The 19,923-nt window shown below is 42.4% G+C and overlaps 1 protein-coding gene across 6 annotated transcripts in view; it reads right to left on the bottom strand.

Moving 5' to 3' along the window:
* Positions 1-6,495: 6,495 nt before the first annotated feature.
* EPS8 (epidermal growth factor receptor pathway substrate 8) overlaps positions 6,496-19,923 on the bottom strand; it is a 172,304-nt gene continuing 158,876 nt past the window's right edge. For all 6 annotated transcript variants that reach the window (XM_014540175.1, XM_014540173.1, XM_014540174.1 and 3 more), the window contains 3 exons: positions 11,797-11,977; positions 9,806-9,935; positions 6,496-7,763 (listed from right to left, as the gene is read on the bottom strand). In XM_014540175.1, coding sequence (XP_014395661.1) covers positions 7,650-7,763; positions 9,806-9,935; positions 11,797-11,977 — 425 coding nt within the window. In that variant the 3' untranslated portion in view covers positions 6,496-7,649. The remainder of the gene's footprint in view (positions 7,764-9,805; positions 9,936-11,796; positions 11,978-19,923) is intronic.

Genomic DNA, 19,923 nt, shown 5'->3' with positions numbered 1-19,923 from the left:
CTCATGAGCCGTGCTAGAGGGTTTCCCAGCAAAGCAGTGCCAGGGCCTGGGTCACATGCAGTGAGCACCATTGAATCCCTCTGCGCACCGGTGTCCTTGTTCGAAGGGGGGAATAAGAAGCGATTCCTCCACAGGGTTGTGTTGGGGTGACGTGTAAAGCTCTTGGCGTGGTGCCTGGTGGTTTGGGGGTGCAGGGTGACATCACAGAAAAGCACAGACTTTTGAGTCACAGCAGTCTGTGCTTTGACACTGAGGTGTGTTTCCTTGAGAAGTCACCTACCATCTCCCACAAAAAGAAAAGAAAAGGCATATCTGCCTTGTGGAGTTGTGGTAACACGCAGAACTGGCTGTGTGAAGCATTCACAGAGGGCAGGCAGCGTCGGCATGGAATAAATAAATGGTGCAGGGTTCTCTGAGTCTCTCTCGGTACGATTAAACCACCACTCCTTCCCACTCATTCCAGCACCAAGACATCCCCAGAGTGAGCATGCCCGTTTCTCATGGGATCCCCCCTGGGCACACTTACGAGCATGGAGCACGCCGTCTATGAGGCCTGCTCCCCAGTATAGTGGTAACCACCTTCCCTGCTAAGAGCTGCCAAACCTGGAGTCAGCAACGCGGTCCGAGCAGCCTCCCCTGCACCCGTCTGATGGAGTGAGTTACGGGCAACTCCTCAGTCTAACAAATGCTGAAAGAAGTGGGAAGCATCCAAGTGATGCCAGATCGCTATTTTAATTTGCATTTTGTAAATCCATTGCGCTGTCACCAAGGCATAAAATGAGAAGTCATTTCCCCATTTTTTTTTCTATTGCTGCAAGACAAATGAAATGAATTACCCAAATGTCTAAATGCTGCCCTGTGAGATTGGTTGTAGAGAAGAGGCAATAAACTTAACTTCTCTGTGCTGGTTTCCTAATGTAAAATGTGTTTTCACTTATGGCTGCGGGATGCTGGGTTGCTACACAGTTGTTACTACTCTAGACCTCCTCACCTTGCATGGGGCTGCATTTTGTAAGCTGGACTGCAGGCCGTGGCCACTGCCTTAGCCTGTGGTCCCACAGCTCTGCCGCTCGCATTCATCACTAACACAAGTCTTCTAGGAGCTGGAGACCCCGCCATTGTCATGTTTACTGAATAAGCCACAAGCAGATTGACACACAGCAAATGCGTGTCTGTTCCTGGTTCCGGCCTGGCTATCACAGGGAAGATTGGCACCAGGATCAGCTAATTTTTGGCCCTGATTTATTAGTATTTTATATGATTTTTACTTCAAAGCATAAATGTGGAACTCCAAGAAGACGTCCAAAGGTAATTTTCTTGTCTACACCAGGTGGTGCTTTGAAGCGGTGGTCAGCCTCTGAAATCCCCCACAGCTGTCAGTGGCTGTTGAGACCGAGAACTGCATTTCCGGGTCTGAAGTTTCCATGGATGGTCAGCTCCCCATTTACCTTCATGGGCCTGGAGGGCCTTCACGGGAGGCCACCTGGGGAGCCGGACCAGTGATTTCCCATGAGGCTCTGCCCCTTCAATGACAGAAACTCTGATTTTACCTAACTTATACAGTGGACCACTATATAAAAATTTCATGTTTAAAAAATGTGTTCTGCTTAAAATTTTTTAACATACTAACCTATGATATCTGAGAGAAAAGATTGGTAGGCTATATAGAAGTTCCAGAGAATTGAATCTAAATTGAGTTGTCCCACTTACTCCGTGACTTTGTATAAGCTCCTTATATCTGAGCTTCAATTTCTTCGTCTATAAAAGTGGGGAATACCTGTGATACTTCTCAGCACACGAGTTCAGTTCTTGTTCCCCTTCCTTTGAGAATAGATGGGAGGGCAGAAGGCCTTATGTCAGCAGTTCTCAACCTGTGGGCCGCGACCCCTTTGGGGGTCGAACAACCCTTTCACAGGGGTTGCCTAAGACCATCAGAAAACATATAATTACATATTGTTTTTGTGATTAATCACTATGCTTTAACTATGTTCAATTTGTAACAATGAAAATACATCCTGCATATCAGATATTTACATTACGATTCATAACAGTAGCAAATTAGTTATGAAGTAGCAACGAAAATAATTTTATGGTTGGGGGTCACCACAACATGAGGAACTGTATTAAAGGGTCTCGGCATTAGGAGGGTTGAGAACCACTGCCTAATGTATTACCAGCCAAGAGGAAGAAATGTTAAAATGAGACAGCTGTGAAAGACCTACAGGCACTAATTTATCATCATGTGTGCGTATGTGTGTGATTCCTTACTTTTCCATGACCTGAGACTGTGTGTTCATTGGTAGGGACAGGAATGACTGAGTCAGAGAAACTGTTCCTCTTCCTTACTTTTCCATGACCTGAGACTGTGTGTTCATTTGTAGGGACAGGAATGACTGAAGTCGGATAAACTGTGTTCCTTTTCACAGCCAGGTTTGAGGGACAGGACTGCTGCCAAGGGCGACCGAGGGCAGCCCCCAAAAGCAGCAGGAATTGGGCCACGTGCCTGGGACTAAAGTCAGGAAGGACAGAGCCCTGGGACTAGCCCAGACCAGGACCATCTGGGCCTGGCAGGAGCCCTGGTTCACTTCCCATCTCAGCCCAGCACCAGGTAAAGGCGATGTGCCTCAGGCCCTTCAGGCAGCAGCTCAGCGATTCAAATATCCCCATTGATACAGAAATTCAGATTCAGTAGGTACCTCAGCTGCCTCAGAGCACCTGATAGCCATATCTTACACCAATTCAGAGTCTAACAGTGTAGTTTTTAGTATTTCCTTTTATCTTACTGGAATTTTGCTAGCTTTTCATTTTATAACCTTTCTTTTACATTGTGATGAGATAAACCTGAACATTTGGGTATCAGAAGAAAGTTTGCCCCTGGCTGGGTAGCTCAGTTGGTTAGAGAATGTCTAAGTTGTAAGTTCAATCCCTGGTCAGGGCACATACAAGAATCAACCAATGAATGCACAAATAAGTGGAACAATGGATTGACATTTCTCTCTCTCTCAAAAAAAAAAATCAATAAATTTAAAAGATAGGGTTTGGTGTTTTTTTTTTTTTCTTTCTGGTAACTGTAACCCCCTCCACCCAAAAAAAACCTGAGTTTAAGGCAACTGGCTTCTTCAGCTTCTTTCTTGTCCTCAACTCTGAAGATAAAAAGGAACAAAGGACCCTGGCTAGTTGACTCAGTGGACAGAGCACTGGCCCACAGACTGAAGGGTCCTGGTTTCAATTCCTGTCAAGGGCATGCACCTTGGTTGCAGGCTCGATCCTCGACCCTGCTTGGGGCACATGCAGGAGGCAACCAACTGATGTTTCTGTCTCTCCTCCTCCCTTCCACTCTCTCTAAAAATCAATAGAAAAATATCCTTGGGTGAGGATGAACCAAAACAAAAAGGAACAAAGAGTCCAGGAAGGAGGCTGTGGGGTGATGTGGGAGCAGGTCTCAGAGAGGGGATTAAGAAACCAAGATGAGGGAAAGAACATGGGTAGGAGAAAAAGATGAGTCCAGACTGAAATTCCTGTCTCGAACCAGAACTGTTAAAGGTATGCCCTTTGGGAAAAACTAAATGTAACAAGTATAAAATCACAGCTTCCAGGCAATCAGCAGTGCTGGTTTGGGGGTGTAATTTTGCTTCAGGAAATCAGTAAGACTAGAACTAGGGGGAAATAAAGCAAGCTGCACAGTTTCTTTGATTGTACGGTCCAAGGGCAGAGGATACAGTTAGGATTCTCTTTAATGTCCAGTTCTTAAAGTAGACACTTACTAAATGTTTACTGAATGAAAGTTGTCTGCTCCTACTCAGAAGCCACCAGTCTTTATATAAACCCCTTAACTGAGCACACAACTTGGTAATAATATTCCTCATGCAAGCCTCCTTATGCAAGCATTGAGAAAGTGAGAAGACCCAACCTTGATGAGATCTCCACCCACCCAACCCCCAATGCAGCCTCCACAAATTTAATCCTAGGAAACAAGTGAATCTCAAATTTTCCTAGAGAAAAGTATAAAAGGAAAAGTTTTAAGTGATTAGAGTGTCTCTCACATTAGCTTCCCACGGCTCAGTGCCTCCTAAGGGGTGGAGGGTGGGGGAAATGAAATTCACTGCTCACCTTTTATAAACAACACAAGACTATCATCCTTGGGATAAAGAAACTCAACAGCTCTTTGCTTGGGGACAGTTCCCCAGCTGCAGTGCAGCAACGGGATCCCAGCAGAGCAGCTGAGCCCCGCTGAACGGAGGAGTACAGACCAGAGTCCAGAGCACTGGAAGCGGCTGGGATTTCCAAAGAAGGGCACCAGAGTGGAGGCAGTTGTGCAGGGAGAAGCTGCAGAAATCTCTAAGTGAATCCACCCAGTTCATGTAGAGCAGTGGTTCTCAACCTGTGGGTTGCGACCCCTTTGGGGGTCGAACGACCCTTTCACAGGGGTCGCCTAAGGCCATCGGAAAACACATATATAATTACATATTGTTTTTGTGATTAATCACTATGCTTTAATTATGTTCAATTTGTAACAATGAAATTGGGGGTCACCACAACATGAGGAACTGTATTAAAGGGTCGCGGCATTAGGAAGGTTGAGAACCACTGATGTAGAGCAACATTACCCAAAGCTTACCAGGGAGTGGCTGCTAAAGGTTGAGAGTGGAATAGGACTACCAGAGGTGGCCGTGCTGGGGGACATCAAAGATTCAGCTCAGCAAAAGTGAAGAGACCTGCTTCAACACCTTAGGCATCCAGCCGAGATACAAACTACTCTTGGAATTCATCCAAAAAAGGGTATCCCTCAGAAGTAAAAACTTCACAGTATGAACTATTTTTGACAGGTGCAGACAAAGCCTAAAATCCAGCCTGACCAGATAGGCAGAAGAGTTTGTAGACAGAGTCCCATCAAGGTGACAAGACCTTTTCAAACACATTGCGCTTACCATGATCCATCCTAACAAAGCCTAAAAGCAAAGGTGTGTAAGTTCAAAGCGATCAGCCATGTAGAACTCCTTGCTAGAACAAGAATAAATACGTTTCAAAGGAAGATAACATATTCTAGAGCATCTAAAACATATCTACAACGTCAAATACGTAATACAAATGATTACACGTGCAAAGAAAGGGGAAACTGAGACCCATCGTGAGGGAGGAAAAACGTAATCACATAATCGATAAACACTGAGCCCGAGATGGCCCCAATGCTGGATAAAGATGATAAAGGAGCCTTAATGGTTCTTCATTCTATAAGCAGCAGTTGGCTTCATGCCGGTTCCAGTTACCGGTTGGTTTGGTTTTCCCCACGTTCCCAGAAGCAGCCTTGTTATGCCCTCAGAAATTCAAGGACCAGCTGGCTGGCATGCTCTCCCCGGAGGTCTGAGTCCCAGCTCTATGGATCTGCTGAGCTATTCTCTCAGCTGAAATCTTTTCTGAATTCCTGACGTAACAGCACCAGTTAGGTTGTGCCCCCTTCTCAGAGGTTTATTTACCAGCTGTGGGTGGGCCCTTCCTCCAAACCTCACAGGCACCGGTGACCAAAACCCTCAGATGTCTGGATCCAATCTCTGTAAGGCCTCTCTGTAAGGCCTCTCTCTCAAGATTCTAAATCCCATCCATCCCAACTCTTTTTTTTGTCCCCACAGCCCTGAGGGAGGAAACTGCTTCCTGTGATAGTTTCCTTTGGAATTTTATAGTATAAAGACATAGTTATAGCCCTGGGCGGCGTGGCTCAGCGGCTGAGCATTGACCTCTGAACCAGGAGGTCACGGTTCGATTCCCGTCAATGTATATGCCCAGGTTGTAGGCTCAATCCCCAGTGTTGGGCGTGCTGATCAATGACAGTGTCCGGCGTGCTGATCAATGATTCTCTCTCATCATTGATGTTTCTATCTCTCGCCCTCTCCCTTCCTCTCTGAAATCAATAAAAATATATTTACAAAATATGTAGTTATAAATTATACCAGTTCTTTCAATATCAGATATGCTACATTACACTGTTTTAATTTTTCTTTTGTCTCATGCTTACATCTTCAGATATTTTTAGTAAGGGCTTAGTGATAAATGTGTATCAATGCTTATGAAATAAACAAGACCCACAATAATTCTCTATCATTCTTACATTTGTTTCACTTTATCTTATGAAGATATTGAGAAATGGAAAATGGAAAACTCCCATATCCCTCATGATTTGGGGAGAATTTCCTTGCCTATAAAATACAATTCACAGAGTTATAATAGATATCTAACAAAGCATTTTTGTGAAGCACTTAGTAATCATAAGTGCTATGTAAATTTGTTTTTAGTACTGTGACCAACTGTGACTAGACAGTAGAAGGAAGAGCTAATGAAATAAGAGAGGTGAAAAGAAGAGAAACAATTGAAGAAAGTATTCTAGAGTGGTTTCTACGGACTCAAAAATCCACTTAAAATCAGTTTTAAAAATATAAGAGTGAGCCTCTGTTTTTCTCATTCCATTCAACCTTGATCCCCAGTCTACACACCAAAGAATCATTTTGCCAATGATGCAGAAACCATTTATTAATATACAGCAAATACTGTTTATTGCAGACTTTCCAGCTGACGCATGTGAAAAAGGCACTATGAAAATTAATGAATCTAGATAATCTCTCTAAATGGATTTATGTTAAAATATACAACATTCTTACATAACATCTGTTTTACATATGTGAAATAATATAACATTTAATGACAAAAATCGTGTTTCCAAAAATAACATTTGTTGAAGGTTAAGTATCTTTCTTTTCTATATCTAGAATCTTTCACAGGATTAACATACGTGTAAATTAAGTGTTTCTTATTACCAGAAAAACTTGACACAGATAAACACATAAAATGGCCCCAATTTCCTTTTAACAACTAACATGAATATTCAGAACTGAGACCTTCATTAAGCAAAATACTGTAACTCACACCAATGCAGGCTACTTCCTGGGACATAGTTTGAATATATATGACCTCTTTTCCACTTGTGCTTTCTCATATATAAGAACACAGAACAGATAATAAGCAGGATAGAAGCTAAATCAATATCCAAGCTATACAAGGAATTGTAAGCAACAGAGCCATGACAAAGAGAATGTCTCGGGAATGCTCCATAGGTTTATATTTGCACGTCCAAGGCCTTGTTGTATTTTTACAGTTCAATAAATGTTTTGATCTTTTAAAAAGTGTTGGCATTGAGAACTTTAAATAAATCAAAATATTCTATCACTGAGTATGTCAAACAAGAGACCCAAGTACGCAGAAGCTAGCCTAAAGTAACTCACAGGCAAATCTGGAATTGTTAGATTTCGAATCATGGGCAGTGTCTTTGTTTTGCTGCGATACATAAATTCACCACCGTCAAAAATGCCTGCCTCTACACTGAGATGAGGATGAAGTAATTAATCCAATAAAAAAACCCTCATCTTGGTTAAGAAAATATTTCCTAAGGGCAAAAAATTCAATGAGAATTTTTCAGTTTTAATAAAAATAATGGGCCCAGAAGCAAGTCCTCTACTTACTTATGTTTGCATTGTTATTTTTATGGCGATAAATAAAGTGTACCAGGAGATAAAACTGACATTCCCTTCATGGCTTCTTAAAACAAAGCACATTGGAATAATGCCAAAAATGTAAATGGAGTTTAAAAACAAACGAAGAAATTAGTGACTGCTTCCTTCATCAAAAGATTCCACTCCTGAATCACTGGCCGCAGCACTGATTTTTTCCTGTCGTCTTCGCATGATTTCTTGCAATTCAGAGCTGCCGCTGCTATCCTGAAAAGTAAACATGGTTCAGACAAGATGGTTACTGCTTTGTGCAGGCTGAAGGGCACAGCATCAAACAGCTCAGGGTAGAAGCCCTTTGTGTTTTACTTCTAATATCTGTTAGAGGAAAACCTCAAGGCTGCCCTGCATGTAAGTGATGCTTCTGGATGTCACTAACATATCACATTAATATATTTTTTTATTTATATGGTGTCTTAGGGCATTCGCTCATCATGACTTTCATTTGAACATGATGAGGACATATCAATAATACATGTGGACAGTCCTGGCTGGTATGGTTCAGTGGTTAAAGCATCAGCCTGACGGATCTCGGGTTTGATTCCTGGTCAAGGGCATGTACCTGGATTGCAGGTTTGATCACCAGCCCTGGCCAGGGTGAGTGTAGGAGGCTACCAATCTATGTGTCTCTCTCACTTCAATATTTCTTTCTGTCTCTCTCTCTCTCTCTGCCTCCCCCCTCCCTCCCTCCCACTCTCTCTGAAAATCAATGGAGAAAAATATCCTCAGGTGAGGATTAAAAATAATAATAATAATAATACATGTGGACAGCTCTAGATCCCCTGGGAGAAAGAAGATATGTGTACAATAAGCATAATAGGATGGAAAATTCTCAAAGAACTCTTGCTAGCTCTAAGAAGATAACTCATACCCCTTTAGGGAATTCGAAATCAGGCCCAAAGACTGTCTCAGAACACACTGAGTTTCCCTCCACACGGTGCTGACCTTCTGACGTCAGCTCGGCTTTTCTCCTTTCCAAGCCCTCCTGCAGCCCCTGTGCGTCCTCCTTATCCTATTCTTATCAATCAAAGTTTCTGGAAACATAGGTAAGTAATCTAATAAATGAACTAAATGCAAGAGAAGGGCGTGGTGGGAAGGCAGCTGAGAAGGATGAAGAACCTCAGGTAGTCAGTCTCTGCCTCAATTCTCAGCCAGAGGAACAGGAGCGAGGGACCAGGAGGACATGGGCAGTCAGGGCAAATGACAATGAAAAGGAGTCTGAACAAAGGAATCCAGCAACGCTAGGAATACGGCACTTTTATCATACCCTCAGGAAGTATGTATACACTCTCAATAAAATTAGAATGTATTATAATGCTAACAAAACTGCCTCGGAAAAGACATACTTCCTTATTCATATTCCATATGCAAGGAGCCTGATATGTACAGATCAATGTGGGAAAATTTCCAAGGGAAGTAGAATTTTCCTGAATGAGAATAGTTACAGGGTTGTATGCATGAAGTTATTTTACTCTGAGTTGAGTACTGAATTTACATAATATACCTGCTGGAGATAATCATGTATCAATTTCACGCCAAAGCCTATCTCCTTTCATTTGAGTCCAAGTAGAACAAAAAATGAAGGCTATTAAGTGCTGTGAGATGTAAAGTTGGAAACTACCCCTACAAGGCCCATTTTTAAGTGGAGTAGGATAGTGGAAGCTTAAATACATACAATCTAGAAATTATCTACTCTGCTTCTCCACGGACAACCAGGACTAAATAACTACCCTGAGGGCTCCCTATGTTCATATGTTCATGATGCCTTGCTGGTATTTTCCCTCTGACTGTTTAGATGTATAACGAGGCCTGAGACACACAGCCACGGTTTTAAGAACTTGTAACCTCTAACCTACTGGAGTCTCCAAACTAAACACTAAGAAAAGGCAAAAGAGTTCTGGCCTCTTAAAGCATTTACTCACTCAGAAGTAAATGTCCATTACTGTGTCAAAATGGAAATTCCTACAGAAATAGCTAATGCATATAAAATGAGAACACTATGTTTTCATTAAATGTCCAAAAATATATGCCCTAGCTTCCTGTTACACGAGCATTTATAACAAATTAATCTCCCTGCAAATGGTCACTGATGGTCCCTGGTGACAAATTACAAATGCTGAGTCAAACTTAATGCAGCTCTGTTTGGAAGGGAAACTGACCAACATGGACATAAACAGATGAGTCCAGAGCTTTCAATTAGGGTCTACACTCCTGACGAATGCACACCACCACCTCAGGTTGACAAGTCCTACCTCTAATGCGGCTTTCTGGACGGTGATTTGGTTAAAGACTCTGGCCCCTTCTGGGCAGACTGTCTTCAGTTCATCTTTATTGAGAGAGAAAAGTTGTGCACCATTTAATACTCCAAGGCTATTGACAGTCCTAAAAAAAAGGACAAAGAAATAGAGGATTAGAAATATTGTCTATTAAAAAGAAAAGAAAACATTTCTGGTCCTGCTATAACCTCTTTTCTAAGTGTTTCATACACTGGAACTCATCAAATGGTACTACACTGCTAAGTCCAGTTAAGGACAGGGACATGCGTGATGTGACCCGGAGGCTATATCACAGGGGTGGGGAACCTTTTTCCTGCCAAGGGCCATTTGGATATTTATAACATCACTAGAGGCCCAATGCATGAAATTTGTGCAAGAGGAGGCCTTCGCAGCTGCGGCAGCTGCCTCGATCCCGCAGCTGCAGCCCCGACTTCGTCCGGAAGATTGTCTGGAAGGTTGTTGGCTGTCCAGTCTAATTAGCATATTACACTTTTATTATTATAGATTCTCAAGCCATACAAAATTATACACTTAAAAAGTAGCCTGCTATATTTGGTCAAACATTTAATAAACTCACCCCTAATGCCTTGGCAGGGCCAGACCAAATGATTTCAATAGCCTTATATGGCCCACAGGCAAGACGTTCCCCACCCCTGCTATATGAGTATAAAGTATCAGAAAGGAGCCAATTGGTGTAGTATCATTATTGTTTAGGACCAATTCCTTGAAATTTTATGTTTCATAGGAAGAAGAGAGAACTTTCTAGTAAAAGGTAATTGACTAACCAGTGAATCTCACTTTTAAGTCATGCTGGGCAAGTGAGTTTATAATACTCAAGTTTTCTTGAATATGTATTAGTTAAATAGTTTATTGTGTCAAAACACATAAGCTGAAAGGAGTTCATCACAACCAAACAAGTATTACAAGAAATGTTAAGGGGTCTTCTTAAATAATAATAAGAAAAAAGGTTTAAAAGTATGAATAATAAACAGCCATAAGAAAGAATGAAACCTTACCATTTGCAACAGCATGAATGGGCCCAAAAGGTATTATGCTAAGTGAAATGAGTCAGTCAGACAAAGACAAATACCATATGATTTCACTTACATGTGAAATCTAAAGAACAAAATAAATAAACATAACAGAAACAGACATAGAGGGGAGGGAGTTGGGGGAATGGGTGAAAAAGGTGGAGGGATTGAGAAGTACAGATTGGTGGCTACAGAACAGTCACAGGGATGTGAAGCACCGCATAGGGAATACAGTCAATAATACGGCAATAACTATGTATGGTGCCAGGTGGGTACTGGAAATATCGGGGGAACACTTTGTAAAGTATGATTGTCTAACCATCATGCTGAATACCTGAAACTAATACAAAATAAGATTGAATGTAAACTGTAATTGAGAAAATTTTTAATCATTTAAAAAGAGTGTGTACAGAGACTCAAAATCAAGTAAAGGGAGTTTAAAAAACAAACGAACACATAAGCTGTTAACAAAAATAATAGGTACGTTAGAAACTTTAACATGGGTTCACTAAAGGAAAAAACCGATCAGATTATGGTTCACAACAGGCAATGTTACCTGTTTTTTATTTGCCCGGCACTATATCCGGCAGCAGGAGAGAGGCTCTCTGCCCTGCATGGTCCGGAGTCTGCCTAAGAGTCCCTCCCGAGTGGCCTGAGAAGGGAGACGAGAAGCTGCAGTCTCAACGCTGCAGACAGTTCACTGAAGGGACCAGGGATGCGACACCACCACTCAGAAAACAGGGTGCCCTCAAAGGAGAGTTATTTCTGCTTCTTCCAAGTCTTTTTTAGCTATAAACAGCTACAGCCATTTCCTGAGATTAACAAAGGCAGTTTGGGCTCTTACATTTCTAGAGTCATTTGTGACATCTTGGTGACGAGAGTGAAAACAATGCATGCTTACACACAAAACTGTGGGGAACTCCCAGAGAGACTTACACAGGGTTGAAGCCCTTTGACTGTAACCACGTCTTCACGTCCTCTGGTGTGGATTCATAAGTGATGTTGACAACTGGCACATTCTGCCGTGGCACATGGAACTTCTTCTGGGCTGCACTCCGGCCAATGGTCAGCCTGTGGATGAGCTCGTCCTGCACCTCCTCCATCTGCGATTTCCTTCCTAGATACCGACACCGAGTAGGTTATTTCTGAAAACTCCTAACACATCTCACTCTCCAGAACCCCAATGCCAATAATCCTTCCACCCCATAGAACATATATTACCTAGTGTTCCAACCATCTTTCCTCACTTTCATCCTCACTCAGCACAAATTCCGTGATCAATTATTAAAACCACTCCCTAGCTTTTCTTTTCTCTCTTCATTGTACTCACTTGGCAGAACTCCAATGCTTGTTAAACCTAACTTTCTGCTTATTCTGTGCCTGCACCTGCCCACTGAGTATAACACAACAATGCTGAATGGTCTCATGTTAAATTCATGAACGTGAACCTCAACTGAGTTGTTAATGCCCTCTGACAATCACACTACATTTCCCTAGGCCAGTGGTCTCCACTGCTGGAAAGTTTGACCCCAGGAGACATCTGACAATGGCCGGAGCCACTTTTAGATGCCACAGTTGGGGTGATGGGTAGAGGCCTGGGATGCGCAGAACAATCTACAATGCACAGGTCAGTCTCCTGCAGCAGAATTATCCAGCCCAAAATGTCAACAGGGCTCAGGTTGAGAAATGCTGTGCTAGACATATAATTGCCCACTTTTCCAAAGTATTTACTATCTTCTTTCTCAGTAAACCTCCAGCACCTTACTACCCAATCCTTACCCTAAACTGATAATCTCATTTTCCTAATTTCTGAAAAAATATTTAAAAAGTTAGAAGAGAATCTCCCTAAGTTCCCCTACAGCTCTCCTCACCACCCAGCCCGTTCCCCGCACTTGTCGCCTTCCTCCTTCCTTCCTATTACACGATGCTCCTCGGGCCACCCCTCTACACGCACAGGCCCCCTGTCCTCCATTTAAATATTGGACGGTAATGTCTCCTCTACTTATCTTGGGTCACCAATTTCCCTCTTGCACTAAATCATTTCATCAGCACACTAACATGCTATGATTTTCTTATTATTTCTCTCCTTTAAATAAGCCCTTTCTTGACCCCATGCTCCCTCCCATTCCTGCCCATTTCTCTGCTCTCCTTTCAGCAAAACTCTCTGAAAAGCTGTCTATACGAGCGCACTTCCACTTCCATTCTCCAATGTTCTCTTACATTCACTGTCATTAGGCTCCTGGCCCTCCCTCTACGACACTTTGCTAAACTCCAGTGGTAGGTTCCCAGTTCTTGTCTCACTTAACCTATCAGCAACACTGAGGGAGGCAATTCCCAGAAACACTTCTTGTGGCCTTCAGGACACCACACTCCTGCTATGTCTCCCTGGGCCTCTCCTTCTCAGTATACTTTGCTGAATATTCTCATCTCCCCAGGTAAGTAACATGGAAATAGCCCAGGGCACCCTGGGACCTCCTCTCTGCCTGCACTCACGTCATCAGTGACCACTGGGACCAGGCTCAGGGCTTTAAATGCCACTGAGAAGCTAATGCCGGCCACGATGGTCTCTCCAGTCCAGACGCTCCTGGGACTTTGGATCCACATGCCCACGGCCTCCTTGATGGAGTCGTTTAGATGTGTACTAGAGATCTCAAATATAACACGTCCAATCCTATCTGCTTATCTTCTTCCTGGAGCTTGCTTTTATGCTAGACTTCCCAACCTAGTTAAAGATAATTCTATTTTTCCAGTTCCTGTGGCAGAATACCATGGAGCTATGCTGAGTCCCTTTTGTCCTCGATAACATCCAATTCATCAGCACATCCTGTTAATCCTGCCATCAAAATATAACAAAAATCCAACCACTCCACTCCATTTTTTTTCCATTACCAGCTTGGTCTAAGCCACCAGCCTATTCACAGCTCGCCCTGCTTCTCCTCTCCACCACCCACCTCTTGCTCTTCATTCTTTTCTCAATACAACAGCTGAAATGATCTTTTTAAAAGTGTAAGTCGGATATTGCAACTCTTCTCCTCCCAATTACTCCCAGGAAAAGGCCCTCCATGACCTCCAACTCTCGTTCCCAGTGGCTTCCTTGGTGCTCTTCACATTTAAGAGCCTCTGCCTGGAATGCTTCCTCCACACAGCCCTATGGTTCTCCTTCCCTCCCTTAGATTTCCGCCGTTTAAAACTGCAACCTCCTCCCCATCACAGGCTTTATCATTCTTGGTCACTTAGCACCTTCTAATGTTCACTATCAATTTATCCACCTACTAGTATCTATCTACCTACCTACCTACCTACCTATATCCTTTCATTAAAACAGATGCCTGAGGCGAAAAACAAGTTTGGCTGTTCTGTTTGCTTTATCTGGAACAGTGTAGGAATTCAATAAATAACCTCTGACTTAAATGAATGAACGAGGCATTCTGCTGCCGTTTTCACTGAGACTTTGAAAAACATTACTAGCAAAGCCCTAAAATAACTAGATAACAAAATGAATGCCAAAAGAGGAGAAATGATGTGTCAGAACCACATTGTTAATTAGTAGCATAATTTAGCAAGAACTGGTTTCTGACTTAGACTCAATGAGTTTATGGCCATAGTCATTGAAACTACCTTCGTTTGACTTACCTACTATGACTCTCCCCTACTTATTTTATTCTTAAGGAAAGAATGCATACATGAACACATCTTTATGAGAAAAATGGGGAAGAAATAAATGCATGGGAAGGGGACTAATATGTTTGTGTATTTAAAAAATACAGATATATTATTTGTATATCACCTTCAAGGATTAAGTACAAAGACCTGATATGTAGTAATCCACTTAACTAATGACCAGGTCACAAAGGGAGCTTTTTGTGACCATTATACTATGATCCCCCTTCCCCATCCTCCCCCAAGGAGAGTGTTTTAGAAAGTGTTTGGTGTCCCTGAGAAATAAGTGAAAGTGTGACAAAACTCATATAGTGTTATTTCAGTCTACTTTGTTTTAAATGCTTCAATTCAAGTATTCAGGAAACATTTTGAAGAAGTCATCAAAAGAAAATAGGAGAAAGGAAGAGAGCGGGGGAGGGATGGACATGGACAAAGGGAGGGAGAAATGGAAAAAAGAGAGGGAGGGAGGGAGGGAAGGAAGGAGGGAGGAAGCGAGAGGCGAGGGAGGAAGGGAGACAGGGAGGGAGGGAAGAAGGGTGAGAAGGAGGGAGGGAGGATGAGAGGGCTAGAAGGAGTGACAGGAACTATTATGGATTGTCACATTTAAGTAACTCATTGCATGCATTTCATTTATTAACTCTTTCAAATCACATCATACTTTCTCAAAGGAATAAAAAAGAAAAATGATCACTATACTAAGAGATTTATTTTCTTGTCTGTTGACTCGGCCACTGCGTGATCACCTGTGGTCTGTCCACACCATGGTCATTTCCCAGGGAGTACAAACACCTCTTGTAATGTGCCCTGGCTTTGGTTTCCATTGGCGATGTTCTGGTACACAACAACAAACCAGACTAACTTTACAACTCTTTCTAAAATGACACTTCTGATTACAAATGATTAAGCCCAAATAATAAGGGCTAACATTTCAAAGGCATGGAAGAAATGCAAAACAACTAAAGCACTGATATCTTCAAATTGAGGAGAGAAAAGCCTTTTTGAACCCTCCGGTAAGTCTATTTGAAAAGTTTATATGACACGGGGCTCCAAGCAGATAGTGTGAATAGGCAAAAGGAGTCTGGTTCTTGCTACTTGCTACATTTTACAAACTGCCGTGCTGACCTTTCCCCTTATTCATGGCTATTTGGTAACATTTTTATGCGGGAGTACTGGCTTTGCGGTTCCTTCCATTTTCTTTTTATCACAAGTCCAGGCAGTAAGCAGAGAATATTGAGGGCAGCATAGTCGCGTACTTTGACAGAACTCAGGCAATCAGTGAATACACACGTCTACCTGGTTCTAAACGACTGCTGAGACCCTCCAACAGCCATTCAGAAAATAAACTGTTCTCCAAAAGTGCTCGAGAAGAAGCTATCCAAAAATACTTATTTTATAAAATGAAATATATTTATTTAATGTCAAACCATATTATTGAGATATCTTTAAAAGGAATTTTATGTGAGTAAATATAAATTTTTTATTATTTTAAGGAAACAAGCACATGCGTTAATTTTGGAAGAGAGGTTGTGTTTTATAGAGCAAAGGCCCTCTTTTACTTATGAAAAACAGACTTGAAAATGATGAGTCACAATTACCAAGAGAGTTCTCTATCTTTAAAGTATTCCAACTATCCTCTTTCCCATTAGGTTATTCTTAGTTTCTTAGGCTAGGACAAAGAACAAACTGTCCCAACCCACAGACCATCGAAATGGGGGCTGGATGCCTATGAACTCTGATCCTAGGCCTGGAAGGACTGTCACGGTATCAAAGATTACTGTGCTGACGTATCCAATGAGGGAAATGTCATAAACTTGTGGTAGAATGAAGAAAGAACAGAACTTTTTAACAGGAAATGTCTTTCCCATAGAGAAATCAATAAAAACATTTATAGAACTTTCTCATCACAAAACTATGTCTTTAGTGTCTTTGAAAAAATATAAACATCTTTTAAAAATACACAAATTTTTTTTTTAATTTAGTAGCATATACTCACACACATTTACACACATTCTCACACACACACATTGGTTTTAGCTGCAGAGTTCATTGTTTTTCCAAAACTTTGTTTTTCCGTTAGTTTTTTTGGTGAGATCAAGATGTAGATAAGGTGATTTTAAATTGGCTCACCCCTCGGAAGAGAGAGTAATGTATAAAATAGGCTTACACTTCACCCACATAACCAGAATTTCTAGAACAATTAAGTAGTAATAGTTTTACTTGTTCTTTTTCTTTCTTTTTTAATGTATCAAAATTGACCACAACTGAATAGAAGTGGCTGGGATTTACTGAGGTGAGAAAAACAGTAGGATAAAATAGGAGTGAAAGATTCAGTAATTTGGTTTTGAATTTGAATCTTAAGCATTAAATCACAACTATAAAGTTAACTAGAGGCCTGGTGCATGAAATTCGTGCACTTGGGGGAGGGGACGTCCCTCAGCTTGGCCTACGCCCTCTCTCAGGGAGTGGACCTAACCTGTCAGTCGGACATCCATAGTGCTGCCACAGAGGCGGGAGAAACTCCCGCCACTGATGCTGTGCTCACCAGCCATGAGCCCAGCTTCTGGCTGAGCAGCACTCCCCCTGTGCGAGTGCACTGACCACCAGGGGGCAGCTCCTGCGCTGAGGATCTGCCCCATGGTGGTCAGTGCACATCATAGTGACCGGTCGTTCCACTGTTGAGCTGAAACTGGCTCTCTGACATCCCCTGAGGGGTTCTGGATTGCGAGAGGGCGTAGGCCAGGCCAAGGGACCCCTGCACGATCGGGGCCAGGGAGGGACGCGGAAGGATTCCAGGGTGTGTCCAGCCCATCTTGCTCAGTCCCGATCGACCGGACCTCAGCAGCAAGCTAACCTACCATTCTGAGCGTCTGCCCCCTGGTGGTCAGTGCAAGTGGTTGAGCGCCCTTAACATATCATTAGCATATTATGCTTTGATTGGTTGAATGACCGACTGGCTGACCGGACACTTAGCATATTAGGCTTTTATTACATAGGATAGTTTTAATACATGTATCAGGATGTCAGATGAGAGTTGATATGAAAACAAATTTGGGATTAATTCCTTTTCCACCAGCACAGAGGGTATGGAAAGGAAGGGAAATAGATTGATCATCTACAGTAAAAGTATGTTAATGGAGAAAAGAACCCAGAATGGAGCCCCAAGAGAGGCCATATTGAGAGAATGAAAAATATCCTTCACACAAACACTCTTTATATACTAAATATCCTTCACACACACCCTTTATATACTAAACTAGAGGCCCAGTGCACGAATTTGTGCATGGGTGGGGGGCCAGCCGGCAGAGAGGAGGGGCTGCGGGAGGTTGGCCAGCTGGCCCCCCCATTGGGGCCATCAGGGGGGCTGGCCAGCTGGGGGGAGGAGCCATGGGAGGTTGGCGGCCACCACCCCTCCAATTGGAGCCAATCAGGGGGAGGGTATGGCCAGGGGGAGGGTCCACGAGAGGTTGGCTGTGGGAGTGCACTGACCATCAGGGGGCAGCTCCTGAATTGAGCGTCTGATCCCTGGTGTTCAGTGCGTGTCATAGCAACTGGTCGACTGGTCATTCCAGTTGTTCGGTCGTAATGGTCACTTAGGCTTTTATATATATAGCTATCCTTCACACACACATACCCTTTATATACTAAATATCCTTCACACACACACCCTTTATATACTAAACTAGAGGCCCGGTGCACAGATTCGTGCACCCGTGGGGTCCCTTGGCCTGGCCTGTGGGGATCTGGCTGAAACCGGCTCTCCGACAGCCCCTGAGGGGTCCCGGATTGCAAGAGGATGGTTCTCGGGTGACACACCCTGGAATCAGGCTCCCTCCTCTCTGGTTCCAGGTGCGTCACCTGAGAACCGCAGCTGCTAAATCACCGCAGCTCAGCAGCTCCTGTGTTGAGCATCTTTCCCTTTGTGGACAGTGCATGTCATAGCTATCGGTGAGAGTGTCTGCCCCCTGGTTGTCATTGTGCATCATAGCTACTGTTGGCCGGTCGAACGATCAGACGATCACTTAGGCTTTTATATATATAGATATCCTTCACACACACACACACACACACACACACCCTTTATTTACTAAGTACCCTTTATATACACACACCCTTTATATATTACATATCCTTTACACACACACACCAGAGTGAAGAAATGCATTCCTGGTTCCAGTTTTCCAAGAATTTTTATCTATCAAATATAGATCATGCAAAATAATTTTATAATGCTTATAAAACATAATTTAAAGAGTAAATAGGCCAATATATACAATAAGATATAGCAAAATAAAAATTATCTTAGAATTATCTTTAGTTTTCAAATTATCTACATTGCTATTCCCAGTACTAAAAAGGATAATCCAAAGTTTGTCACAGTGTTTTTTCTTTTTGTTTATTTAAATCTGGTTTTCAGCCCTAACTGGTTTGGCTCAGTGGATAGAGCGTCGGCCTGCGGACTGAAAGGTCCCAGGTTCGATTCCGGTCAAGGGCATGTACCTTGGTTGCAGGCACATCCCCAGTAAGGGGCGTGCAGGAGGCAGCTGATCGATGTTTCTCTCTCATCGATGTTTCAAACTCTCTATCCCTCTACCTTCCTCTCTGTAAAAAATCAATAAAATATATTTTAAAAAAAATAAAAATAAAAAATAAATCTGGTTTTCACAGAAACCGTTCAAATTTAAATTTATGAAAGACTAAAGTTAAAATATAAATTACATGAAATCTGAATCCAGAGACCAAATTTGAAACTGCTATTGGCAAAATGATCATATTAAGTTAGTATTCCTGTGCATATATATATGCAAGAATAGCAAATATAAGGAAAAGGAGCAGGAAAACTATGGTGATGATAGAGATGATGATATCAGCAAATATTTACTGACTGCTTATAATGTGGCATATTGGTCAAAATCAACCAGGGCTTTTCTACCTCAACACCACTGACATTTTGGGCCAGATAATTCTGTTGGGGGTTGGGGAGAAGAGGGTCCTGTTCATTTTAAGATACTGCTAAACCTCCCTGGATCTAACTATTAGATACCAATAGCATCTACACAACTGTGATCAAAGTACATCTTCAGACAATACCACATGTCCCTGGGGGGAGGGGGGTAAAATCACCCCTGACCAAGAACAACTGATCTAAGTGCTCCCTATGCATTATCTCATTGAATCTTCACAATCACTCGTAGAAGTAGAAACCATTATTTCTCCCCATTTTTCAGACATCAAAGTACAGAAGATTATTAAATTGTTGAAGGACACATAGTCACTAAGTGATGTGTCAGTGTGCACACTCAAGTATGTGTGGCTCCATGCCGAAATCGGTTTGGCTCAATGGATGTGGGAGGTGTGCAGGAGGCAGCTGATCGATTTTTCTCTCTCATTGATGTTTCTGACTCT

This window comes from Myotis brandtii, unplaced genomic scaffold, assembly GCF_000412655.1.
Source record: "Myotis brandtii unplaced genomic scaffold, ASM41265v1 scaffold237, whole genome shotgun sequence".
Classification (NCBI taxonomy): Eukaryota; Metazoa; Chordata; class Mammalia; order Chiroptera; family Vespertilionidae; genus Myotis; species Myotis brandtii.
The sequence above is the reverse complement of the archived record's forward strand: the minus strand, read 5'-3'. Positions and strand labels throughout refer to the sequence as shown.